Genomic DNA, 27,153 nt, shown 5'->3' on the forward strand with positions numbered 1-27,153 from the left:
CTGGAGAAATTAAGGCAAAAAAGCCATGCTGAGCTTGTGCAGTAGAATAAGGAAAAGGACAGCTCAAGAAAGGCGTGACTGAGGATAACCATACAGGGAAACTCCTGATCTAGTTGAGCAACTGTTCATAAAGCAAGCAAATGAGAGGGGAAAGTTCATTCGGCTCAAGAAATTCAATGTTTAAGAGAGAAACATCTCTAATCAAAAATAATAAGCTTTCCTACTTTTTTCTTTTTCTTCAGAAACTATTAAACATTTTATTTCAAACTCCTCTATTCACTGCTCAAGAAAGCACCCTGCTTTTTTTACTTGCTAGATTATGTTGCTCACTAGTTTCTTCCTTAGGTGAAGGCTGAGAAAAGAGGTCAATTTAAGTTGGCTACCTTGACTGTTTTTTTTTTTTAATTTTTAATGAAAAGATTTGATTTCTGGTAATAATAAAAACAGAGTAAAAAAGCAGCAATTTGGGATGAAGGAAAGAATGGTCTGATGAGAAAATTTGGAACATAAATGTAGATTTACAAAAATCTTTTAATGTACAAAAATCAAATAAAAGCTATCAAATATTAATATTGGTTCTAAATGTGTTTTGATTGACTTATTATGTAACCCTAAAAATGTGTTTTGACTATGTTCCTAAAAGAAAGAAAACATTTGTAAACTGTGTTCCTAAAGGGAAGAAAAAATTTGTCTTATAATTAAGAGATTAAAAAAATAATTTTAAAAAGGGCAGCTAGATGGAGCAGTGAATAGAGCACTGGTTTCCGAATCATGACTACCTTAGTTCATCTCAGGCACCCAATACTAGCTATGTGACCCTAGGCAAGTCATTTAACCCCAACTGCCTTGCCCAAAAAAAGATAAATAAATAAAATAAAAAATCAAAGAGTTTAAAAAGCCCTATTTGTACCCTTAATATAAGTTACAATTACATACATGAGTGTGTTATGCATGGCAAAATACATCCAGAACCATATATATATAATAATGAGGTTTTAAAAATATTTCTGGATTTACATATTTCCTCCTACCATATGTAATCAATAATTGATTACTATTAATATTATGACCTTTTTCCTATATTGTTTCTCATATCCATTCTTGTACTCTATAGTAGTTCACACACAGAACCAGTAAGAAGCTCTGTTCAATGAAGCACTATTATGTAAATTTTAGTAGGTGAATCTCAGATAAAAATAAATCACCAATAGAAAACACGAGAATTCCACCATGAACACCTCATTCTCAAATCTTTGCCTCAGAGACTAATGTGAATTGTAAGGAAGATTCTTACCCTGTCCCATTCTAGCCATTTTTCTAGTATTAGAAGCCAGATCCAGGCCAATCTTTGGGGACTGTTGTGCTGCTTACACCTGAGAAGAGGAAAAAGAGTTGCTTAGGGTCTCCGAGAATTTATTTTGACTTCTTCTCTGTGACTTCAGACACAGGTATCCCCCCCCCCCCATTTCTGTCAAATCTGAAAAAGCAAGATGATTTCAACAAACAGTCAAACAACTAGAAACTTTTACTTAGGAAATCCCCATTATAATCAGTACTCCAAGACTCATCTTTATCTATCTATCTATTTATTTATATTTGCATTGAGGGACTTAAACTATTTGTAGCTGGTCTTAGGTGTCAGATGACTAAGGCTCAGGTGCTAGCTCTTACAGTTTTGTAAATCTAAATTTCCTCATTTTAAAAACTGAAACAACCTACTTTCCATGATTGTTAAGTAAATGTAACAAATATTTATTAAATATTCCTTTGTGTAGTCCATTGTATAAGGTAGGAGGGTAGATAAAACATTTAGATAAGATTCTATCCCTGCTTTCATTTGGTAGATTTTATAGTCTAGCAGGGAATAAAATATACACATAAACAAAATATTACATGGTAAGTGCATCAAAGTAGTTCAAAGTGTTGTGACAGGAAGAGGGATAAAGAATCAGGAAATGCCTCATGGAGGTGGGTAGAATAGGAGCTAAACTTTTAAAGAATGGATAGAAAATCAATAGATGAAGAAGTTCAGGGAGGACATTCCTGAAATAGAGAATAGCATGAACAGCAACATGAAAGCAGGAGTGAAAACTACATGTGTTCTGGAGAGAGTTTGCCTGAGATCCAGAATTGTAATATGAGATAATGCTGGGAAGTAGCTTAGCACCCACCTTATTCTGGTAGACCTTCAGTGCCAACCAAAGGAATATGAATTCTAGTTGGTGGGCAGTAAGAAGTCACTAAAGATTTCTGAGCAGAGAAGTGGCTTGACCAGACCTAGATTTGGTAATGAAGATGGAATGCAAAAGGGAGTGGCAAGAGGTAGAAATATCTGTTAAATTAATATCCAAGGGAGATGAGGTCCTGTATTAGATAAGGGGATACACACAAAAGATACTCTGAGGCAAAACTGTTAGAACTGGTAAATGACTGGAAATGAGAAGTGATGGAGAAGTAACAGTCAAAGATAACAGATTTGCTGAGTAGATAGTGCTACTATTAGACTGAGCAGGCCAATCATGTAGCACAATAAACAGGGGATCACTAACTAAAATGATTCCAGTAAGATGGAAAATCATCAAGCCTTACAATCTACCTTGCTGCTAAACCCTAGAAACTCTACTATACAGCTGAATTTATGATGCAGGTGTGGTCCTTTTAAGAACTGATTATTCCTTTCTTCTGATTCCCAACCCTTCCTAGTTGATCAATTGGGACCTTTTGAGTCACAAATCCTGGTCCTTTTGAATTCCAATAGAACATCTGAGCCACCTTGGATCTATACCCACAGGCCCCTCTAGCTAAATCTCCCATTATAAAAGAGCTAAGCTGGGACCCTCTCTTTGCAGAAGTTCCAATTATGCCAGCCTTACGCCTGGCAGGACCCTCTGTCCACTGGAATCCTGTTTCTGGTGCCCTTTTTATCTCTACCTTTGCCTATTTCCTTAATTATATTTTAACCTTACTTCCAAATCCCATAATAAACCTCTTTTATCAATCTTGCTTTTTGGGCCAATAAATTCCTTTATTGGAGACCCTCGCGCTGCCACTAGACCTTATTAAACTCTGGATCCTTGCGCCAAATCCAAAGGGGTTGCAGGGGAACTCTATGACTCCCTGTACCCCAAACCTGCCACTAGACATCAATTAAACCCTAATTCCATTTAGGTACCCCATATCTAGACCTCATCATTTATTTCTATAAATTTAAACCTCTCCCATGAGAAATGTGAATTCTGTGAGCAGAAAACAACCTTGATTTTCTTTTTATACCTCTACTGCTTAGCATAGCAAGAACTTAGATGGTTTTTTCCATTCCTTTGGTTATCCTATGAATGAAAAAAAAATCAATCTGGTGAATTTGGCTAGTAGGAAGTTGTGACTTTGGAAGAGCTGTTTCAGTAATTGTTCTGGAGGTAAAAGCTCAAATGAAATAGGCTGAGGATAAAACATGTGGCTATGAAGTAGAGTTTAACAATAAATAAGAGAATGACATAATAGGACATCCATCTAGATGGAGCAGAAGGGTCAATTCTTTAGAACTGAAGAGAGAAAGAAACCAATAGAGAGAAAAATAGAAGGCACATTAAAAAGAGGGAATGATTGCTAAAGTGAGGTCCTGGAAAAGGTAAGAGGCAATGGGACCAAGGATGCAAGTAGGAAGATTCACAAAATCTCTTTTTCCAAGATCAGAGGAAATGAAGAGAAGATAGATAATTTATGAGGTTCAACACCAAATGATGAGGTTGGGGTAACAATTCCTAGTGCGAATACAAGGTGCAATACACATATGTAGAATTTATAATGACATTCTCTTTAATAAAAGGTAGCTTTATTTATGAGAAGAGATTATGGAGAAAATGAAGAGGTAAAATAGACACCACAAGTGGTAAATATAAAATAGTATCAGGAGAGCATTTGAAAGATTATTGTTAGTAAGGAAAGGGGTTTTAATAATCAACAATGGAAAAGACAAATTCCATAGCAGAATTGACCAGAATACAGGGAATACACTATGAGATGGAAATATGTCATTAATTGGCAGAGGAGTTTAAGCTGACTCACCCCAAAGGAGGCTAGTAAGGGAAGGGGATCACATCACTGAATGACAGGCTAACTCAAAAGGGATTCAGTGAAGATGGCATAAGCTACGAGCAGATTAATGGGGGAAATTTAACTTTGGTTTTGACACTATAAATTGTAATGTCACAGTTTCCTTGAACTGCCCTACCTCAGTCATTCTGCCCCAAACCTCAGGCTATCATATCGTCCTCCCCTCTTGATCATCAGAATAATTGATGAGGATAAAAGATCTCATATTTTAGAATATCAGATGCTGCTCCCCATCCCAATCTATTAGAATATTAGATACCCAACAGAATATCAGATAATCTTCCCATTTCCGGTGCCTCCCCATCATATCTCCCCTCACCCTGTCAGAATTGGATTATCAGAGTCCCGTTCCACTCTCAGCACCCTGACTCTGTCCTCCCACCCCCAGTCTACCTCCTGAGTCTGAGCCATGTGTATATATGTCATTGAGAACTCTCATTGTTTGCTGGATTCTTGGAGATGATAGTCTCATTCAGCCCTGGGACCAAACCATGGTTCCATTTGGTTCCAGTAAATCTCTCCTATTTAATAAATTATTAAATACTCTGTAATCTCTATCTTGCCTCAGTTTCTCCGGCATTACAAATTGGTTTTCTGATACAATAAGGTGTGATTTTCCAATCTCTCTGTAGAGATGGGACTACACAGATGAGTAGATCTCCATCCAGGTTTTCCCTGCAATCCCACCTTAGTGATGATGTTGAGAAGTGCTGAAAAATGCAGGAGGGGTGAGAGAGGGGAAAATGGCCTTCATCTTCTCAGCAAATGCTTAATATTTCTTTTGTTAATTAAAGTATTCGACTACATTCCATAAATTCTGATATACTGTCTCATTCTTGCCACTAGGTTAAATCCATCTGCTGTGAGAGGGTATAATATATGATTCTGTCCTTGAAAGTAAAAATTTTTGTTATCAGTCACTGTATAGAATGAGTTTAGAAGTCAATAAAAGAACAGAAAGAACTGAAAACAGTGATGAATTGTATAAAAAGATTATTATACATACATTATATATACACAACACATATACCAAAATCTTCATGACAAAAGGTGGCATATAAAAAATGAACCATCAACTTTAGCAAAGTCACTTTAGAAGTTGGAAATGTATGTTGTTCAGTGGTATCCAACTCTGTGATCCCATCTGAGGTTTTCTTGGCAAGGATACTAGAGTAATCAGTTTCAATTGATCAATGATGGACAGAAGCAGCTACACCCAAAGAAAGAACACTGGGAAATGAATGGAAACTATTTGCATTTTTGTTTTTCTTCCCGGGTTATTTATCCTTCTGAATCCAATTCTTCCTATGCAATAAGAGAACTGTTCGGTTCTGCACACATATATTGTATCTAGGATATACTGTGACATATTTAACATGTATAGGACTGCTTGCCATCTGGGGGAAGGGATGGAGGGGAAAATTCGAAACAGAAGTGAGTACAAGGGATAATGTTGTAAATAATTACTCTGGCATGGGTTCTGTCAATAAAAAATTATAATTATTTAAAAAAAAAAAAGGATATTAGAGTAATTTGGCATTTCCTTCTCCAGCTCATTTTACAGATGAGAAAACTGAGGTAAAGAGAAGTAAATGACTTGTTCAGGGTCACACAGCCAACAAGTAACTGATATCTTCCTAACTTTAGGCCTAACACATTATCCACAGTGTCACCTAAAGAGAATGAGGATGGACAAGTATAAAGGGACTACTCAGGCTTCTAAAGGGAAAAAGGGAGGGAAAGTACTTAGAGAAAATAGTCTATAAGGCAATAGGAACAAAAATGTACCATTCCTTCCTCTTAGGCCCAAGATTTGGAAACAATAAAAAGAATGACCTTCAAGGGACATAGTTTAAAGGAATATGGTATTTTTAGAGATTGTTCCGGTTGAATTAAAAGAGGGAAGAAATGTTATTTAAAAATTTTGAGGAAATACTTTGTAGAGAACAGGGAAATCTAAGCTATAGAGAAGAAATTAATTTTGCTAAATAGAGCAGTAGTAAACTTTTAAAAACACCTATTAAATACATGCTATTGTTATTCTAATTTTTTAAAGAGTACTGAACTAATGGACTTTTAATCTTCCTTTTCATCTGCAAATCTCCTTCAAGCCCAGTCTAAAAAGAGATGCAAATTCCTTTCTGGAGAGGGATTGTCTTTGCATTCTTAACATCTAGCCTAGGGTTTCCAACTTTGGGAATGTAAAGCTTGTTGAACAGAAATATATTTCTGCTTCCTTAAAACATACATTTATTTTGAGATATATAATGTTTTCTAGCTCATTTTCCTTGCTTTTCTTTCTTCTTTGCATAAAAAGAAAAGGATAAGGGAGTTTAGTTTTTTTGTTTTTTTTGCAACTCAAATCCAACTGCCACTGCTCAGAACAAAAACTGTAAGAAAAGTATTTTATCCAAAACCTGAGGAAGAAAGGAATATTATGTTTACCTATTCTACTAAGCTGAGGTACAAAAGAGGGAATATAAAAGACAAAAGTTTGAATAATATATTAGGTTTCTTTGCCATCAATTGTTATTAGCAGGAACACTTATGAATACATAATAGAATTCTCTTTCATTCTTTTGCTTAAGCTGCAATGAAATTTTCACCCACATACAGAACACAGGATTTGTATTTTCGAAGGAATGAAAGAAAAAACTCTCTAGAGATGTTCTATCCATCACTTCTCAAAGAGACTAGAAGAAAAAGCTTGTCTCAGGGAGACAGGCTCTGTACCAAGTTTTACATAATACTTATAAGCTACTGCTTATACATTAATAAGTACCTGATAATTAAGGGGTGCCTTTAAGAAACCGTATTTCCTATTGATTTGTAATTCCTTTCAGATTCTCAGCCCACTCCTGGGTAAGACATATCCTCCCTAAGTAAGATCTTTCCAGGATGCCAGGACCTTTGATTCAATTACAAATCCTAGTCAAAAAGCAAACCTTTGAATTCCAATAGGAGATCCAGGCTGTCCCAGCCCCCACCAAAACACCCAATATAATAGCTTCCATCAACGAAGGTCTTTTGCAGATGGACCTTGGCAGCTCTCTTTACTGCCAGAACTTTCTGTCCACTGAGAATGCATTCTGAGTGCAAAATTCCATTTTCCATAGATCTGCCACTATATAAGTCAGTTTCTAGGTAAACTGATTTCTATCTAACAACAAACTTTGATTTTGCAACTAATATTTTGGGAATGAGTGAATTCTTCACTCCTAAAACCTGTGGCTGATTTAAAGGGGTTTCTTAATAACTCTTATAGCCACTAACCTCTAGACTACTAGAAATCTAGACCACTCAAACAGCATCAATAAAATTAAGACACTTGGAAAGAATCTGGACTTTAGATTTTTCATTGATATTGGCAGCAGATCTCAAACATTTTGGTTTTAATACTTCTTTATATTCGTAAAAAATTACTAAGGACTCCCTAAAAAGCTTTTATGTAAATTATATTCATAATGTCTCAGTAATATTATGAAAATAGTTTTACTTTGTGGACTCCCTGTTGTCAAGGTCTGTCCATTTTACCTTGGAAATGATGTAAACTGTGTCCTTTTTAATCTTTGGGGGGAGAGGGAGAGTTGGAAAGGCCCTGATGTAAACTATCCTTGCTTTAATCTTTGGGGGAAGAGTGGTCCTGAGTCTCAAACCTTCCTGGCTTTTGGGAGAGGCCCCACCCTTCATAGAGGAAACACCCAGATAAATAATCTCATTCAATTGGAAATCTCAGCCTGGGGCATGGTGAAGGCCCTCTATTGAATTGAAAATTAGTTCCTCATTCATATGGAGATTGGTCCTTGGCTCTGAGATAAAGAGATCCCAAAAAATCATATGCTAAGTACCCTGACTTTTGCAAAAATATCCTAACAGGATTTTGCCCACAGAAAAAGCTGTCTTCTTAGTATATTAAAACCATTTTTGCCAAAAATTTCGGGTTTTCAAATTCTTTCAAAAGAACCTGTGACACTGACTGTGGGATCTCTCAATCCTCAATTCTCACACCACAACTGAAATACCTCTTATGTCCTCTTTTCTCCTCTAATGCCAATTCTAATACCACTACCACCTTACTCATTATCTCACTCTTAAGACTTTAGTAAAAATCCTCTGATTGGTCCTTTTGAACACAGTTTGTCTTCTACTACTATACTGTCAAAGTGGTCTTCCTAAAGCACTAGTCTGACCATATTACTTATTGATCACCTCCAATATCAAATATAAATACTGTTCAGTGCCCAAGGCAATCCATAAATTGGCCCCTCCAATATTTTCAGTATTCTTGCACCTTACATATTTTCTCCCCCTACACACTGTGGACACTCCACATACCGATTGGGATTTTCACTGGCTGTCCCCTGTGCCTGAATACTCCTCACCTTTATTTCCTGGCTTCTCCCAGCTAAAAAGTTCACCTTCTACAGAAAGCCTTTTTCTAGCCTCCTTAATTCCAGAACTTTCTTTCTGAAATAATCAATTTCAAATTTATCCTTAATATAATAGTTGAACTGCACCTAAGTATTGGTGTGTTATTGCTACCATTCCACTGTAAGTTCTTTAGAGGCAGGATCATCTTTAGCTTTAACTTAGCACTTGGCACAGTGCCTGTCACATAGTAGGCACTTAACATTTATTGATTGATATGAAAGGTCTAGAAGACTCCAAGTTGTTCCAGTAGAGAATCATTGGTAGTAATTTTACTAATTACTACATATACAAAGAAAGCCAAAAATAGTTTCTATCTTCCAGGAGCTCATGATATAATGGAGAAGATAACATGCAACTGTATATAAACAAAGTCTATGCCACATAAATTGGAGATAATCTCAGAAGGAAGGTAGTAGTGTTAGTATTAAAGACCAGGAAAAGGTTCTTACATAAGACAGAATTTGAGCTAAGAACTTGAAAGAAGCTAGGAGTTAAAAATGAGGAAGGAAAGAATTCTAGTAATGGGTACACTTAGTGAAATGTATAGAATCAAGAAATGGAGTATTTTGTGTAAAGAATAGTAAGGAGGTCAGTTTCATAGATCGATAAGTATTTGGAGGAGAATAAGATATAAGAAAACTGGAAAGCTAGAAAGAGGCTACATTATGAAGGTCATTAAAAGTCAAATGGATTTTATATTTGATCCTGGAAAGTGATAGAAAGTTTCTAGAATTTACTGTATAGTCATACTGATAAAGGCCTCATTTCTAAAATACATAGAGAATTGACTCAAATTTATAATACAAGTCATTCCTCCAATTGCTAAATGGTTAAAAGATATAAACAGTTATTAGATGAAGAAATTAAAGTAATTTTTAGTCATAGGAAAGAATGCTCTAAATCACTTTTAGAGAAATTCAAATTAAGACAACTCTGAGGTACCATTTCATACCTCTCAAATTGGCTAAGATGACAGAAAAGATAATGATAAATGTTGGAAGGGAGATGGGAAAACTGGAACACTAACGTAATGCATTGTTGCTGGAGTTGTGAATTGATCCAACCATTCTAGAGAGCAATTTGGAACTATGTTCAAAGGATTATCAAACTGTGAATACCCTTTGATCCAACAGTGTCACTACTGGGCTTGTATCCCAAAGAGATCATAAAAAAGGGAAAAGGACCTACATGTGCAAAAATGCTAATAGCAGCCCTTTTTGCAGTGGAGACAAACAGAAAACTGAATGGATGCTCATCAGCTGGGGAGTTCCTGAATAAGTTATAGTATATGAAGGTAATAAAATATTATTGTTCTATAAGAAATGATGAGCAGGCTGATTTCAGAAAAGCCTAGAAAGACTGATGCTGAATGAAGTGAGCAGAACCAAGATAACATTGTACAGAGTAACAACAAGATGGGATGATCAACTGTGGCAGATTTGGTTCTTTTCAACAATGTGACTCAAAGCAATTCCAAGACTTGTGATGGAAAGAGTCATCTGCATCTAGAGAGACAAGGATAGAGACTTAACCCTGGGACCTTTGAAATATGGCTATTGTATTCTTTTAAATTTTCTCCCAGAATCTCTTTCAGGTTGTAATTTTTTTTTTTGCTTTTTTTCCCTATTTCTGCTTTGTTGTTTTCTAAAACTTCAGGGCAATGTGGATCAAAGCATATTATTTTCACTTTTGTTACTGTTGTTGTTTGCTTGGTTAAAGGTAAAAACTTTTGATCTGATTTTTTTTTTTTGGTAGTATGATGAATATGGAAATATATTTAGAAGAAATGCACATATTTAACCTATATTAGATTGCTTGCTATCTATGTGAGGAGGTGGGGAGGAAAGGAGAAAAATTTGGAACACAAGATTTTGCAATGCTGAATGCTGAAAACTATCTTCGCATATATTTAGAAAAATAAAAGGCCATGAGCATTTTCATCTTTTATTATTTTAATAGCCTTTTATTTTTCTAAATACATGCAAAGATAATTTACTGTATATGGTATATGGTACTGTATATGGTCAGATCTGCACTTTAAGATCACTTTGACAACTGAGTGAAGGAAAGACTGGAGTGAAGAGAGACTTGAAATAGGGAGGCCAATTAGCAAACTACTGTAATAGTCTAGACATGAAGCTGTGCGGAGGAGAAAAAGTCATCAATGAAAGACATTATGAGAACAGAAATGACAACACTTGATCATTGACTGGATTTGGGGCTGAGTGGGTGAGAATGAGAAATTGAAGATGACATCGGGCTTAGATAACTGGGAGGATGGTGTTTGCCCTGATAGCAATAATAAGAATAGAGGAAGATTTTTGGAAGATAGTAAGTTCAATTTTGGATATATTTAATTTAAGATGTCTATGATATATAGTTTGAAATGTCCAAGTTAAGTAAATTGCCCAAGAACACATAGACAGTATGTATCAGAGGCTTTTGTCTCTGATATGAACTATGAACTCAGGTGTTTCTTGCTTTGCGGTTATTTCTCTACTCACTATCAAAGGAAATTTCTCCTCTAGTTACTGAATGTGGGAAAATGCCTAAACTAAACCTGAAATTTCACTCTACTAATTAGTTTAATAGAAAGTTTAAGTGGCACCTATATGTAAAGATTATACACTAATTAAGTTGTGAATGGACAGTGCTGGTGATGGAACACTTAAGAGTATTTACCTCATCAGGTCTGGACAAGCCACCAGAGCCTGCAGAATCTTTTCCACCTTCTTGGGGATATCCCCTTGTCCTCTGTGTAGCTGAGGCACACAGGCTTGTGCCAGTTCCCATTCTCCATGTTTCAAACACTCACAAAAAAACCCAAAGAGGTGTTCTACCGAGGCAGCTTCCTCTTTTCCAAATGGATGCATTTTCCCAGCACAAAGTGCAAGGGATGGAGGACAGTGAGCTATACTAAACATACTGTCCTCAATATTTCCATTCTTGGAACACCTTCTAGAAATGGAAGAAACAAAAAAAAGTCAGAAAAGCAATGGAGGAACTTGGATTTAGATTACTCTGCAATTGCTAGTTCCATTAAAGAAAGGCAGCATTTGGAAAAAAAAAAATTATTAATTCTCATTCTGAAAATTTAACTATATAATTTTTCTTCTTTACTCTTGGAGTTATTTAGTTGAATAAATACGTGTCTGCTGGCACTGATACTTGCCAGGGAAACAGTGACAAAAAGGATCTTAAAGTCTTCTGAAAGATATTAAAAATGTACACAAATTAAGTCTAATTGATGGGAGGTGGAAGAACTAACGACCAGAATGGTGGGATTACAGGAAGGCTTCGAAGAGAATGCAGCATCTGAGACTAGCATTGCAGGAATACAAATATTCCAAAAAGGCAGAAACGAAGAGAGCAGGCATGGGACAGCCTACTCAAAGGTATGGAAACAGCAGATGCATCTCCATGGGACCATCCATTATCATTTCCCAAAGGTAATTCATAACTTCTCTCTTCACCCCTTCCCAAAATGACTACGCCTTCTAGACTACAAATGTCTCAAAGAAAAACTGCTTCCTTCCCACTCCTTTAGAGGGAAAGGTCTGGGAAAAGAAGGCCCTCTCATTTGGACTATTTTGCCAAAGTAGTAGATTGGAACCTGGACCTGTGACAAGCCCGGAAAGGTCAGGTCTGAGCCGGGAGCCGGGTTTGGAACCGCCCCCCTTGGGGTGTCGAAGAGGGAGCCCACCGACTCTCCTGGGGTGCTTGGCACTCACCTACTCCCAGCAGAGAGAACGGTGCCCAAGCCTGTGCCGCCATGTTTAGAGTTGAGTCAGGTGACAGTTCTCTCCCGGAAGGGAGAGCAGTCAGCAGGCCAATGCCCCTATTGGTGGAGCGACGGAAATATGCAAATGAGCCACCATACTTCTTTGGGGCATTTGAAGCCGCAGAAAATGGCCCAACCGGAAGTTTGGGATGGTATTATTCTAGAGACTTCCGGCCCAGATCGCGCGTCCCTTTCTCCCAAAACAAGAAAACGCGTTTCCTCCACTCCCCTCCATCATGTAGGTACACTCATAGCTACGTCCCTATTCGTTATTTGACATAGTTCTAGGAATATTAGCAATACCAATTAGAAGAAAGAAATTAAAGATAGAAAGGCAAAGATACAAACTCACTGTATTTATTGATAACATGATTTGTCTCGAAAATACTAAGGAGTCAGCTTAGGAACAAATTGAACATAGGTTCAGTAAAGTTGCAGCCTTTAAAATAAGCCAATAGAAATCAACAGCATTTATAAATAATAATAGTCCAATCTAAGAAGTCAAAAGAGGAAGGGAAGTCCAATATAAAATAATTACAAAATGTATAAAATATTTTAGAGTCAATCTTCCAAAGTGCATTCTGTGTTTGTGTATGCACACATGTATCTGCTTAAAAATGCTCCATAAGGAAAATAACAGACAATTTAAATAGCTGGAGAAATATTCAGTGTTCATAAATAAGCTGGGCCAAAATAATGAAAATGACCCCAGTACTAAAGTTAATTTACAAATTTAGTTTTAATTTATAGATTTGATAGACTAAAAAAGGATACTTTATGGAAAGAATGACAAAATTCATCTGTAGGAACAAAATCATGACAAAATTCATTTGCAGGAAGAAAAGGGTTCTAGAATATTAAAGGAATGATTTAAAATGTAATTATAAATAAGGGGAAAGGCATTTTCAAAACTCAAATTATGTTATAAAGCAACAATCATCAAAAACATTTGATAATAGAAAAAGTGTGTCAATTAGAGTGTATGGATCAGAACATATTAAAAAAGGAAGAATCAAAATAAATTAAACTCAATAATCCAATGTTTAATAAACATGAAAACAAATTACCTAGAAAAGAACTCATTTGATAAGAACTCCTGGGATAATTGGAAAGCAGTCTGCAAGAAATTAGTCTTAAATTCATATCCTACACTATATTTCACAAATTCAAACTGAGCATATGATCTGAATATTAAAGATAATACCATAAAAAAATTTAGAAGAGAAGTAGATCATATACATTTTATATCAATGAGTAATGGATGAATTCTCAACCTGACAAGATGGTAGAGACAATTAAAAAAGACAAAATAGATAAATTTGATTATATGATATTGAATAACTTTGCACAATAAAATTAGCCCATCTAGGATAAGAAGGTAAATAATCATTTAGGGAATATTTTTTGTATCAAATATTCTGATAAAAGTTTGATAGACAAGCTATGTAGACAATGAACAGAAATGTATGACCAGAAGCCTCTAGTTACTAAGGTATTTAGCAAAAGATAAGCCATTCTTCAAAGAAAAAATGCTAAATTAAATAACAACCTGGTAGAAAAACACCCCAAATCACTTAAGAGAAATTCACATCAAAACAATATGCTCAAAAAAGTGACTGAAATGTCCTTACCTTTTGACCTAAAGATTCTAGTTATATGCAAATATCCCAAGGTGATCAAAGAAAAAAAAAAAAGGCTGCACATGCATAAAAATATTTACAGCAGCATTTCTGTGCCAACAAAGAATTAGAAACAAAGGAGATGCCTATCAATTGGAGGATGTTGTTATCCCTATCCATATCACACATAGTGTTTGACACTTAATAGGTGCTTCATAAATGTTTATTGAGTGACTTTTAAGTATGATTGAAATATAAAATAAAAAGAATAGTAAAATACAGATGTAAACACCAGTTCTTTTGGAAAGGAGAGAAAAAGGAGAGAATAAATGCTTTCTGCATTTTCCTTAATTTATTTTATTCTTTTTCAGTTTCTAAAATCGAATATCATAATTAATAAATTTAGTGTGAACTCTTTGTTGCCCAGTAGAGAGGCTTAACTCTGGGAGGATTCTCCCACACTTAAGTGTATGGTTTCTTTTCAAACCGATACTGCTTAGATGCTAATGGGTTTATTAGCCTCACAGCTACTGTTGTTACTCAATTAATTAATTAATTCACCTGGGAAAGTGAAGGATGCTGCCACCACTGTTGCCATCACTCAGTTCATCTCCAAATTGAAACCAAATCTCATGTCTAGCCACCTCAGCTCAGAGCTTTTCTCCTCAGAGTTTTGGTATTTATTGGCATATGGGTGAAGCAAAACTTTCTGAATTTCCAATTAGTCCCCCAGACATGGTGCAATCTTCTATTTGTTCCTCCAGAATTCTTTTTTTTTTTTTCCTATCATTCAAATTCTGTTTGTCATTTAAAGCTCTTCAAAACCTGCTCCCTCCTTACCTTACTAGTCTTAGACATTATTTCCCTCAACTTATTCAACATTCTAGCCACACTGTACTACACATACATCACACATACATCTGTCCCTTGTCTTTTTCTTTGCAATAGTTGTGTTCCATTACTGAATTGCACGTAGCTCCTCACCTTACTTAACCTCCACCTTTTGGAGTTATAACACAATTTGCACCTTCTTGCTACATGAAGTTTCTACTGATGCCTGAGACTAATGCTTTCTCTCCACTCTTCTGCCTCCCTTCCATATGCTTCTATACACAGATGATGGGATCAGAGTAGCAATTCCTAGTTTGAAGCAAATGTGATAAATTCACAATGGCCATTCTATTTCCTAAAAGAGACATTTATTTAGGAGAAAAAGTTACAGGCAAAATGTAGGCACCAGTAGTGGTAGATATGAAATCAATGAAACAGATATGAAATCCAAGGAAAGGAATTTGAAAGAATCCATTAAGGAAAATGCCACAAAATATGTGCACCCCATTAGCTGGCAAGCTAAATTCCATAGAGTAGTGTAGCAGACTAACCCAGAGTTGGCTATAATGAGGAAGAGATACCATTAAAGGGAAGATACTATGAAAAGGGAGAATACCTCATTGTAGGCCTAGTTTAAAAAGGAAGTATCTAAGACTTGATTTGAACTCATAAAGATTTGTCTTATCGATAAATCCAGTAATTTATTTGTAATAAAAACACAATACTAATATGTTTTTTTTTTTTTCCCAGACAAAAAATGTCTGAGGCTAAATTTGAATACAGGTTTTCTTAAACCTGGGCAGCTTGTTCTAGTCAAGTCCACCATCTCCACTTCTTTTACAGTTAGGGTCCATTAACTTGTTTTTAAAAAATTGATAATTGTATTTCATATAATTGGTTTCTTTTGTAATAGTAAATATTTTTTTGAGAGGACAATTGGAGTTAAGTGAATTGCCCAGGATCACATAGCCAGGAAGTGTTCATTAAGTGCCTGAGGTCATATTTGAACTCTGATCCTCCTGACTTCAGGGCTTATGTTCTATCCACTTATATATTCAGGGGTCCTCAAACTTTTAAAATAGGGCCAGTTCACTGTCCCTCAGACTGTTGGAGGGTCCGACTATAGTAAAAACAAAAACTTTGTTTTGTGGGCCTTTAAATAAAGAAACTTCATAGCCCTGGGTGAGAGGGATAATCATCCTCAGCTGCTGTATCTGGCCCGCTGGCCGTAGTTTGAGGACCCCTGCGTGACTACACCAACTACTAGCTGTTCCCTAAGTATTTCTTAATACTTTTAAATGAACTATTCCCAGAAGGGATCCACAGGCTTCCTAGACTGACTGTCAAAGAACACAGAGAAGATTAAACACCTTTGTCTTACAGTGAGAGAAGAAAATGGCCTGAGTGTCTATAGGACTTGGGCTATAAATCTTAATGAACAAGATTTTAAATTTATATCATAAATTTGTGCATTTAGTCTGAGAACTGAAGGAACTTTTAGGTCCTTTTTTCAACATTGATCTACATTTACATTCACCCTTTCTATTTTGGGTAATTAACCTTACTGACCATTAGTTTTTTTCAACTGTGAAATTGTAGCATTTGACTACTTTAGACTCAGGTGCATCTACCACCTTAATCCTTTCAATACACCCCGTCCTTTTTCTTGCCTATTCCTTGTGAAAGCATATCCCCGCTGTGTGCTGCAGGGCCAATTGGAGCTGTGACTGATGCTGATTGGTTGTTTCTCTTCCTTTCTTCTCCTCCCTTTCTCTATAGAAACTGCTTGTGGGACCTTGGCCTTGGAGTTGGAGTGTCTCGTGACTCGGGCCTTGGATATTGGCAGGGAAGGTTAGAACCTGGGGCTTTTACGTGCGGAGCTGAAGGTAGTGGGCTCTGGGGTTCAGTCATTACGTGCCCTCCTTCTCCCCCTTTTTAAAATAACTCCTGGGAAGACCCTCGTCGAAGTTTGGGCTTGAGGCTAAGAGATGGCTGTCCTCTCCCAGCCAGTAGCCATTCATCATTCTTGGGGTATAGGTGAAGGGGGGGAGATTTTTCTGCCTAGAGTACATCTTAATGGGTGAGGAGATCCTCTTTACTATTGGGTTTGAAACTGCTTAAGTTTGTAAACTCCTTGAGAATTGGGATTATTGTGTTTATGTCAATACTTAGCATATAATAGACATTTAATGAAGGCTTGCTCTCTAGAATTAAAATACTTTAGGCAGCATCATAACTTTAGGGGAGGTCCTTAATCTGGTGTTCATAAATTTTTTTTTTTGATAATTTAATTGTTAATTATTTCCTTTGTAACTTTATTCATTTTATTTTATTTATAAACATTATCTACTCTGATCAAAACAATGATCTTCTTTCCTCCCTCCCTTCTTCCCTTCTTTCCTCCTTCCCCTCTCTCCCTTTCTCCCTTCCTCCCTCCCTTCTTCCCTCCTTTCTTCCTTCCCTTCTTCCCTCCCTTCCTTCCTCCCTTCCTCCTTCCTTCTTCCCTCCCTTCCTTCCTTTTCTATCCCCTTCCTTCCTTCCTTCCTTCCTTTTCTATCCCCTTCCTTCCTTCCCTCCTTTTCTATCCCCTTCCTTCCTTCCCTCCTTCCTTCCTTCCTTTTCTATCCCCTTCCTTCCCTCCTTTCTTCCTTCCTTTTCTATCCCCTTCCTTCCTTCCTTCCTTTTCTATCTCCTTCCTTCCTTCCTTCCTTCCTTCCTTCCTTCCTTCCTTCCTTCCTTCCTTCCTTCCTTCCTTCCTTCCTTTCCTATCCCCTTCCTTCCTTCCTTCCTTCCTTCCTTCCTTCCTTCCTTTCCTATTCCCTTCCTTCCTTCCTTCCTTCCTTCCTTTCCTATCCCCTTCCTTCCTTCTTCATCATGGATAATATGGAAATATATTTTGCATGGCTTCACATATATAGTGGTATTCTTTTCCCTCTCAAGGGTGGAGGAGAAGGTAGAAGAAGGGAGAGAATTTGGAACTTAAAAAATTTAAAATATATATCCTTCCATTGGGATCAATCAGTAACTCAAAAAAAAACCCCTTTGCTTTGGATATTTTTTCAGGGAAGTTGCAGTGTTGAGGTGGGTGTATTATATATATATGTGTGTGTGTGTATATATATATGTATGTATTTTTTTAAAAAGCAACCAACTTATATTAAAGTGCCTAACAGGGATCCTCAAACTACGGCCTGTGGACCAGATGCGGCAGCTGAGGACGATTATCCCCCTCACCCAGGGCTATGAAGTTTCTTTATTTAAAGGCCCACAAAACAAAGTTTTTGTTTTTACTATAGTCGGGCCCTCTAACAGTCTGAGGGACAGTGAAGTGGCCCCTTATTTAAAAGGTTTGAGGACCCCTGCGACATTTCTAAAAATAAAACTACAACTTTAAAAAAAACAAACTTTAACCCTGCAGTTTCTGGTGCACAGGACCCTTGATACTTCTACTTCACAAGATATTTTAGGGCCATACTCAACTGAAAGAGAAGGATCATTGCTTTTACTTTCAATATTTTAATAGCTCAGTGAGGTTCACTTCTTAGCAAAGCATTAACAAAATCACAGTTTAGTTCTTCAGTTTGACTTCCATTATCAGCTGAGCTGTATTAACTTTCCTGGAAGATTCTGGTACAGTAATCGGAAAAAAAAAAAAAAGTTAATTGCAATGTGAAGTGGTCCTAAATAGAGCCATTGAGAGTATTACTGTTTCCTTTGCTAAAATTGACACAACACCTGGAGTGATCAAGATTTAGTAATTCAGAATGTTTTGTCTGATTGTCTGGTTGGATGACCTGTTTGTGCTTACTTGGATTGACTCATCACTTTAATGTCTTGTTTGGGAAGCTTGCTCAAAGCCTGCTCTATATCCTTGCGAAAAACAAATCATAGAATCATAATGATGGGAACCACCTTTACAAGTTAGCCCTTCTCTGTCCCTGTCTTATTACATTTAGAAAGTTCAAGTCTGTTAAAAGTGATAATTCTGTTATTTTAAATTCAGCTTTGTTTTCACTGTGGAAAAAGCTTAAGTTGCATAATTTTTCTTGGATAAATATTTTGGTGTATTCCCTGTTATTTTATCTAGTATAGATTTGCATTATTCCTTTGTTATATGTTTTGTTAAGGTCAGGTGGCATGGCCAACAAGAAATTAACTCGAGTAGGGTTACCACAGGATCTGTGTGACCGGTTGAATAGACATCAGATTGTTACTTGTCAGGTAAAATTTTGATTTTTTATAACTATTTTTACTAAAACTTTAATTTTAATTTTAAAAAATATTTTAAACAAACATAAGTAATATTTTGAGTTTTAAGAAAAGACATATTAGGTGATAATTGACTTTTAAAAAGGATTTATCATACTATACTTTTAAATAAGACTATTTTGGCATATTTAAAATAGTATATGATAATTTGAAAAAATTTGATTTGTACACACTTCTTTCTGGAATGTATTCTTTTATGAAAATCCTTGATAAAATGAAATACACTTTGTTAGATGCTTTGTCTTCCCAATTGTCTATTTCTACTGATTATTACTGTTCAGTTATTCAGGCCAGAAAATATAGACTCATCAACTGCTGCTTCTCCCTTCTCTTCCACTCCATTACATCTAATCAGTTGCAGAGTTACATCAGTTTTAATTCCACAGTATCTTTTCCATTCCTTTACTCCATTCATCCTGCCACCACGCTAATTCAGTCACTCATGATTGCTTTCCTGAACACTAGTATAGTCTTAACTGGTCTTCTAGCCTTTAGTCTATTCTGTAAGCTGCCCTTTATTTTTTTTCTGGCTGGTTAAAATACAAACTCCTAGGCCTGTCATTAGGCAACTGGGTGGATTCCCCAGCTTCAAGTCAGAAAGATTCATTTTTCTGGACTTCAAATACAGCTTTAGACATTTACTAGCTGTGTGATCCTGGACAAAAACTTAACCCTATTTGTCTCAGTTTCCTGGTCTGTTAAAAAAAAAAAATGGACAAGAAAATGGTAAACCATTCTACTATCTTTGCAAAGAAAACCGCAGATGGGGTCATGAAGAGTTTAAAATGACTGAAAAACAAAACAAATGAACAAAGCTTGTCATTGAAGACTCTTTACAGGAAAACACTGAAACAATTTCTCAACTCTCCTAGTTCTAGAATACCTGTCACTGGTTCACATTTCTGTCCCTAAAAAGCTCTTTGTACACCTTTGTCTGATTGGACAAATAAACTTTCAGAATTCAACATTTTTGCATTTGTAGAAAGTATATTTTCTTCCATTTCTCCCTAGAAACACTTGAAATGCTTTTGCCCCTTGTCTCTGCTACTTCAGTTGTTCTTAATTCAACTCACTTAATTCAACTTAATTTATTAAACTGTGAAACCTTTCTTGATTCCTTTGACTGGAAATATTTTTTCTTTCACAGATTTTCCTAGAGCTCTTTGCTTCTTTCTGTCCCCATCACATTCTATGTTCTTCTAATTCTCCTTGAAGAATATTAGTTTTATATAGTATTTTATAATTTTGCATGCCATAGGGCTTAATAAATTGTGCAATCAAATTGACTTTGTTGAATCCTGTTATGCCCCAGGATTCCATTATAGTCTTATTTATTTATCTTGCTTCCTTGCATAAGAAATCTGCAAATCATATGGTTATGACTGATTTCTCTTGAAAGCAATTTTGGAGATGATGAGCTCATTTGTTCCACCTGAATGAATCTGGTGACTTTAGAAATGTGTGGTGAGAACATTGGATTTTTGTGCATGGTAATAACATTGAAAAAATATGATTTTGTGAAAGACAGATTTTCACTCTGTGCTATAATTTTATTAGTTTGTTTTTTATATTGAAGATAAATCATCAAGCCTTCAATTAAATAGATATTTATATTTATGTTAACATTTTCTATGGAAACCCCTGTGAAAAGATGATATAAAAATTTGTTTTAGTATGAATTAGAAAAATCGTCACTGAAAAGAACATATTTGTATACAAAGAAAAACAGGAAAATAAGCATGTGTACAGCACTGTGACTCTTACACATAGCTTGTTTTTTAAAATAGATAATTAAATTTAAAGTGGAAGTACTGACACAACTTTTACTGTGTCTTTTTGAACTTGTTCTCTGTATATTTTTAAAATGTTTCATTGATGCCCTTTTATTTCTTGTTTTTTTTTTTTTTGTCTTTTTTTTTGGCATCACTTGTTTTTATTTCCCACGTACTCTTCCCTTATTCTCCCTCATAAACATTTTCCTTATAACAAATTAATTGTTGTTTAGTTGTTTCAGTCATGTCTGACTCTACGATGCCATTTAGAATATTCTTTGCAAAGATATTAGAATAGTTTACCAATTCATTCTTCAGCTCACTTTACAGATGAGGAAAACAGGTAACCATGGTTAAATGACTTTCTAAGGGTCATACAGGTAGTAGTGGCTGAGAACAGATTTGAACTCAGGAAGTTGAGTTTCCTGACTTTAGGCCTTTCAGTCCCTCCACTGTGCCACTTAACTGGTACTAATTAATGTAATCAAGCAAGCAAACAAAAAATTTAATTGTGTTGGTTGTGTCTGAAAATGTATTATTCATTCTGTATCTGTGTGTTTCATTGCCAGGTGTTTGGAATTGTTAAAGGTCATTGACTAGTTATTAAGTCTTAATATATGTTGCTTTTATTTATAATGTTATAGTTATTATATAAATAATTCTGGTTTTACTCAATTTACACTATATCAGTTCATCTACGTCTTCCCAGATTTCTCAGAGTTAAATGTCTTTCATTATTTCTCATATTGCCATAATGTTCCATTGTACTTGATACACTTAGAGACTTTTGTTTTCTTGTTAGATGCCAAGTCTTTCATTATAGTCATCTAATTTTTTCAGCTATTCCCCAAATTTCCCAAAACAAAAAAAACCTATTTTGTTTTAAGATCTTTTGAAACACCAGAAAGTGCTACAAATATATAAAAAGTTATAAATTTTTTTTTTTGTTGATAGGTGTTCTTTTCTCCTGTTTTATGCATATGCCCAGTAGTGGTATTGTTGGATCAAAGAGATGTTTTTTTAATGATTTTTGCCACAAAGTTCTAAATTGGGTTTCCAGACATTGGTCAATTTCTTAATTTCCTTTCTCTTTCTTTGTCTCTGTCTGTCTATCTGTCTGTCTGTCTGTCTGTCTCTCTCTCTCTCTCTCTTTTTCTCTTTCTCTTTGTCTTTGTTGAGCTGGTGGGCATGAAATAGAAACTATGATAGATAGAGGAACCCCAGGTTGGGGTAGCAAAATAAATTTCTATAGAGAACTAGAATTCTGCAAGTAATTAACAAAGTTGCTAAACAGCTGGATTCAACCAATCAGAAATGGGTCCTTTTATCCTTTTTAACCACAGTTTTACCATAGACCTTGATTTGGCTCAAATTAGTTGGGTGTCAGTGACTTGGCAAAGGCAGATGGGGAATGAACATGCTTAATAGGTTAATTGCATATTAACCAACACAACCCATAAGAGGAGTTTTCTGCCATTTTTGAACATGGGATGTATGACTCAGGAGGGGGAACATATCTAGGAGGACATAAAGAAGGTGGAGAGGGAGGTGCTAGAAGTCACCGGAATATTAACCAATCTGGAATGACTGGGAGGAGACTAGATGATATATGGGTGATAAATGAGAATGGTTTTGTTAATAAAAGCATGCTGTGGCTTCTGTTAGTGTATTCCTTCTCCATAAGGAAGTGCCTACTTCCTGTTGAAATGTAATAAATGCTCCTTCCACCCACTCTGAAAACTTTTCATTGTTTTTGGGGTCTTGGATCCCTGACTATGTTTATTTCAGAATTTCAGAATTATTTTAATTTTCATTATTATTTGAGGAGTTTTTAGGGATTTTTGACAGTTTATTTCTTCAGTTTTGAATATTGGTGAATCATTTAGGCCTAGGGCGTCCTTGATGGTGTAGTATGGATGGAAGGGGATTTTGTCTGAGCAGGTTGATGCCTGAAGGGTTTCTGGAGCCTGTTTCATGGAGGAAAGGAGATGGACAATAGCTGGAAATGGTTTTTGTTCTTATAAATTTGTACCAGTTCCATATAGAACTTGTATATCAGACCTTTATCAGAAAAATGTGCTTGAAAAATTTTTCCTTAGTTACTTTCTAATTCTAACTGCATTATTTTTGTGCAAAAATATCATTTTTGTGGAATTGATTGTATTTTATTTCCTATGATTTTTTTCTATTCCTTTTTGGCCAAAACCTTTTTGCCCCTTCATAGTTGTGAAAGGTATTTTATTCCCTGTTTCTCCAAGTGGTTTACAATGTGACTTTATATAATAAAAAACAGTCAATAAATTTTTATTAAGATTGCCTATTTTGTGCTAGGCAAAGAACACTGAAGATAAAGAACTTATTATCTATGAGGGAGAAGGTGGTTGTTTATCCCTTGTTCTTAAAGATCCTGGTGTTATCAGAGAGGTGAAGCCATGACATGCAAATAAGTTGGATTTAAATGAGGACTGGGCAAAATCACCAACCCACTTTCTTCTCCATTGCATGTGGAATGACTGTATAGAGAAAGAAAGCTGAAAAGTAGGGATTGTCTGGGAAAGTACTTAGCCCAGGAGTATGGTGGGGAAGCCAGAATAAGTGTAATTGGGTGGGAAATGGGGCCATGTCTGATGTCATATACCAATTTGCCTACTTTCTCCTAACTTGCTTTCCAGTTTTCCCAGGAGTTTTTTTCAAATAGGTAGGTTCTTTGACAAGATATTTTTGTTAGATTATAGTCATTTGTTAGATTGTTAGTCATCTAGATTTCTAAGGGGCCCATATCAAACTAATAGCTAATATTTTTTTCTGTGTGTAAACATCTATCAGGAATCCTTAAGATACAATGTGCTTATTTAATAAGAATGCATAAATGTGACAATTGAAAGAACAATGTGCTTATTTGCAACTATAGCATAAAATCTGGCAGGCTGTGAAATCTTTTGTATAATCAATGGCAGGTAATGATGAGCTGAAAGCTAGGTAGAACAATCTCCCACTGCTTGAGTTCTTTGATTACATTGATAATTTTGCATGACCCATGAATAATATCAAAAATGTCCAAATGGCCCTTGGCAGTTAAAAGATTTCTTACCCCAGCTCTAGATGTTTAAAATATTTCTACATGTGGTTAAACCGGGTATTGCTTCTGGAGTTTGTTCCTTAGACTCCAAGGTGCTGATGTATATACCTAGAAATTCAATTAGATAAATTGTGGTGACAGATTCTTATCTTTTAATTATAAGAGAGAATTTGTTAAGAGTGTACTGTGGTGAAAGATAAATGTGGAATGTTATCTTCTCATCAACATATAATTCACATAAGAAGGTTTCCATAAAATTCTAACTTCCTTTGTAATTCATGTTGATTTAAACTGTTTCTCTGCATACTTCTACAGGATTTCCTATGCCTTTCCCCCTTGGAGCTCATGAAAATGACTGGCCAGAGTTACCAGGGTGTCGGTGAGCTTCTTTACACAATTAGCAGAGCCTGTGCCCCTCAAATGCAAACTGTAAGCTTCCTTTCCATTTTGGTAATTCATTGGCAGTAGAATTAATATGATTTTAAGAAGTCACTTTACAAAATAATGATTAATGAGGACTTAACTTTCTGATCAAGAGGCTTAAGTCCTCTCTATGCCACAATCCGACAGTTATTTTAATGATTGTTATGCTGTTGATTTTTATTTAGTATATAACCATGTCTCTTGCTTGTAATGGTTGTATTTTAATAATTTGCAACACGTGGCAATACAAAAATGCTTTATAAAATAATTACTCTTTAAAAGGTATGAGACTTTCATTTTAATTCTGAAAATCTAATACTTGGGACAGCTAGATAGTGCAGTGAAGAGGAACCCACCCTGAAGAGTTCAAATGCTATCTCAGACACTTAAGACTCACTAGCTGAGGCATTGTTTTCATGCTAAACTGAGAGATAGAACAATTTGATCCTCATTTCTATTAATTTTTTTTTAAAGAACCAACTATTCATAATTGAGCATCGCAAATGATATGGTGGTATGAGTTAGCATTTGGATAGTATTGTTCTGGTGATTAAAATAATAATCCTGCCACTTGTGAAATGTTAATTTCAGCTCATTAATGTTGTCCCCAAATATGTCGGCAGCAGATAATTTTTTTTTTCTTCTAGTAGTTGTAAATAAACTTTCATTAAAAAAATTTTTTTTTCATTGCTTGGGAATCTGGGGCTCTGCTTTTTAATTACAATTAAATCTCTAATTCTAACATGTGTCTTCTGTATAATAGTAACCTAAATTATCTACATGTAGATGTTGTGTAGGATATCATGCTGATTGTAAGAGCAATAGGAAAGTTTTTTTTTTTTCTCAATTTACATCTGGGCTTGTTATGTTAAATGACACAATGCCTATTTAAATGCATGCCACATATTCTTGAAATTTTGTCCTGTTTCTTTTGTTCTATATTGATCTGAAGTAATTTTTTTTCTATCATATTACTGACAATAATGGATGAAATGCTTCGTTTTTACTAATTTGCTGATTTTATGTGCCTGGCAAATTCTTGTCCCACTCTTGTCATAGTAATTGAGGATAGGTACAGATATTTCTGTGGAAATCACATGAAGATTAATTGTGGCTCTTCTAATTCTTTTTTTTTTTTTTAAATAATAACTTTTGGGGCAGCTAGATGGCGCAGTGGATAGAGCACCAGCCCTGAAGTCAGGAGAAGCCGAGTTCAAATTTGACCTCAGACACTTAGTACTTTTCTAGCTGTGTGACCTTGGGCAAGTCACTTAACCTCAATTGCCTCTGCAAAAAAAAAAAAAAAAATTAGTAACTTTCTATTTTTAAAATACATACAAATATAGCCTTCAATATTTAGCTCTGCAAAACCTGCATTCCAATTTTTTCCCCTCTTCCCTTCCCTTTCCCTTCTTCCCTCAGACAAGGAGCAATCCAATATATGTTAACATGTATCTCTTACATCTTCTAATTATTTTCTATACTTGCTTATAGCCTTTTGAAAAAATTTGGTAAAAAACAGTGTTTAATAAGGGTTGCTTTAAGAAGTCCTGAGGTGAAATTCTGTCATTCTAACAGAGGTAGAATGCCCAGAGTCATAATATTATATATAGTTGGAAATGAAATTTGAATTCTAGGTCTCAAATTTGATGTTCACAACAATCCTGGGAGATAGGTATTTATTACCTCCATTTTACAGATGAGGAAACTGAGGCAAACAAAGGGTAAATGATTCACTTAGGATCACATAGCTAGAAAGTATCTGTGGTTGGAATTTGACTCCGGGCCTAGCACTCAGGGCACTGTGCCACCAGCTACCTAAGGTTATAGAAATTATGATGTATTTTTTTTTTTTTTTTAAGAAAGGGCAGTTTGCTAAAAAGCTGTGTTTTTTTTTTTTTTTTTTTCCCTTTTAAGAAGAACTTTATATTTAAAGAGTGGATTTTTTTTTTTTTCTTTTTATCCTTGAACAAACCTTGAATATGCCATCAATCAGAAGGTAACCTTTTAATAATTTTTTTTTCAAAGTGTTAATTTTCTATACTTTTGACACATTCAGATCTATAAAAACTAACATAAAACAAAATAGGCAAGAGTACTCCAGCTTCATTGAAAACTAGGGGAAAGTTTTTGTCTGGGATGAATGCCCTTATTTGATATTATGAAGTCATAAGTGTCTCATAAAAACGGTGCTGTGGAATAATTGGCTTTCTGTATATTTGGTAGTATTATATGTGTATATTAAAGTTAAGTGTTGGAGCTTTGAGAATTGTAAGATTTAGAGTTAAGGGCAAAAATGAAAGTATGGAGTAAATGCTGTAGAACTTTTTTTCCCTTTATTTATTACTTAAATATTTTTGTTCTTTAGGCTTATGGAATGAAATTCGAGAAATCTGGTGATCTTTCTTCAGCTTTCTTAGCCACAACTCTTACCAGATTAGATGAAGCCCTCCACGGAGGTGTGCCTTGTGGCTCACTCACAGAGGTAAGGGAAAGATTTTTTTCTCTTTTGTTTTCTTGTCAATAGTCATCCAATCCACAGACATTAATTAAATGGAAATAGCCAAGATGGAAATGGGTTAGTAAAATCAATTATTTCATGAAAATTTGTTTTATCTCCTGAATTAAATTGTGAATGCTTCAAAGAAGGAACCATCTTTTTTTTTTTTTTTTTAAACACTTTATTTTTTGATTGGTGCCCTTAATCCCGTGCCTTTCCTATCTCCTCTGAGACCTTATTTTCTTAGTCAGCCTCTCCTCTTTCATCTTCAGTCCCTGCTTGGTTTCTTCTCTCTATAAAAATATGCCAAGAAAAACGCTGAGATAAAGAAGAGA

At 35.4% G+C, this 27,153-nt stretch overlaps 2 protein-coding genes across 2 annotated transcripts in view; one reads left to right on the forward strand and one right to left on the reverse strand.

Annotated features, from left to right (window-relative positions):
• The window catches only part of ZFYVE26 (zinc finger FYVE-type containing 26), a 78,441-nt gene extending 66,946 nt beyond the window's left edge, over window positions 1-11,495 (reverse strand). Inside the window, exons 1-2 of the mRNA XM_051977884.1 lie at window positions 11,227-11,495; window positions 1,295-1,373 (exon numbers count right to left, since the gene is read on the reverse strand). Of these exons, the coding sequence (XP_051833844.1) occupies window positions 1,295-1,373; window positions 11,227-11,468 (321 nt within the window). The 5' untranslated portion in view covers window positions 11,469-11,495. The remainder of the gene's footprint in view (window positions 1-1,294; window positions 1,374-11,226) is intronic.
• A 7,417-nt stretch (window positions 11,496-18,912) lies between these two features.
• The window catches only part of RAD51B (RAD51 paralog B), an 887,153-nt gene continuing 878,912 nt past the window's right edge, over window positions 18,913-27,153 (forward strand). The window contains exons 1-3 of the mRNA XM_051977885.1: window positions 18,913-18,996; window positions 24,211-24,324; window positions 26,687-26,803. Coding sequence (XP_051833845.1) covers window positions 18,913-18,996; window positions 24,211-24,324; window positions 26,687-26,803 — 315 coding nt within the window. The remainder of the gene's footprint in view (window positions 18,997-24,210; window positions 24,325-26,686; window positions 26,804-27,153) is intronic.

Source organism: Antechinus flavipes, chromosome 2, assembly GCF_016432865.1.
Source record: "Antechinus flavipes isolate AdamAnt ecotype Samford, QLD, Australia chromosome 2, AdamAnt_v2, whole genome shotgun sequence".
Taxonomy (NCBI): domain Eukaryota; kingdom Metazoa; phylum Chordata; class Mammalia; order Dasyuromorphia; family Dasyuridae; genus Antechinus; species Antechinus flavipes.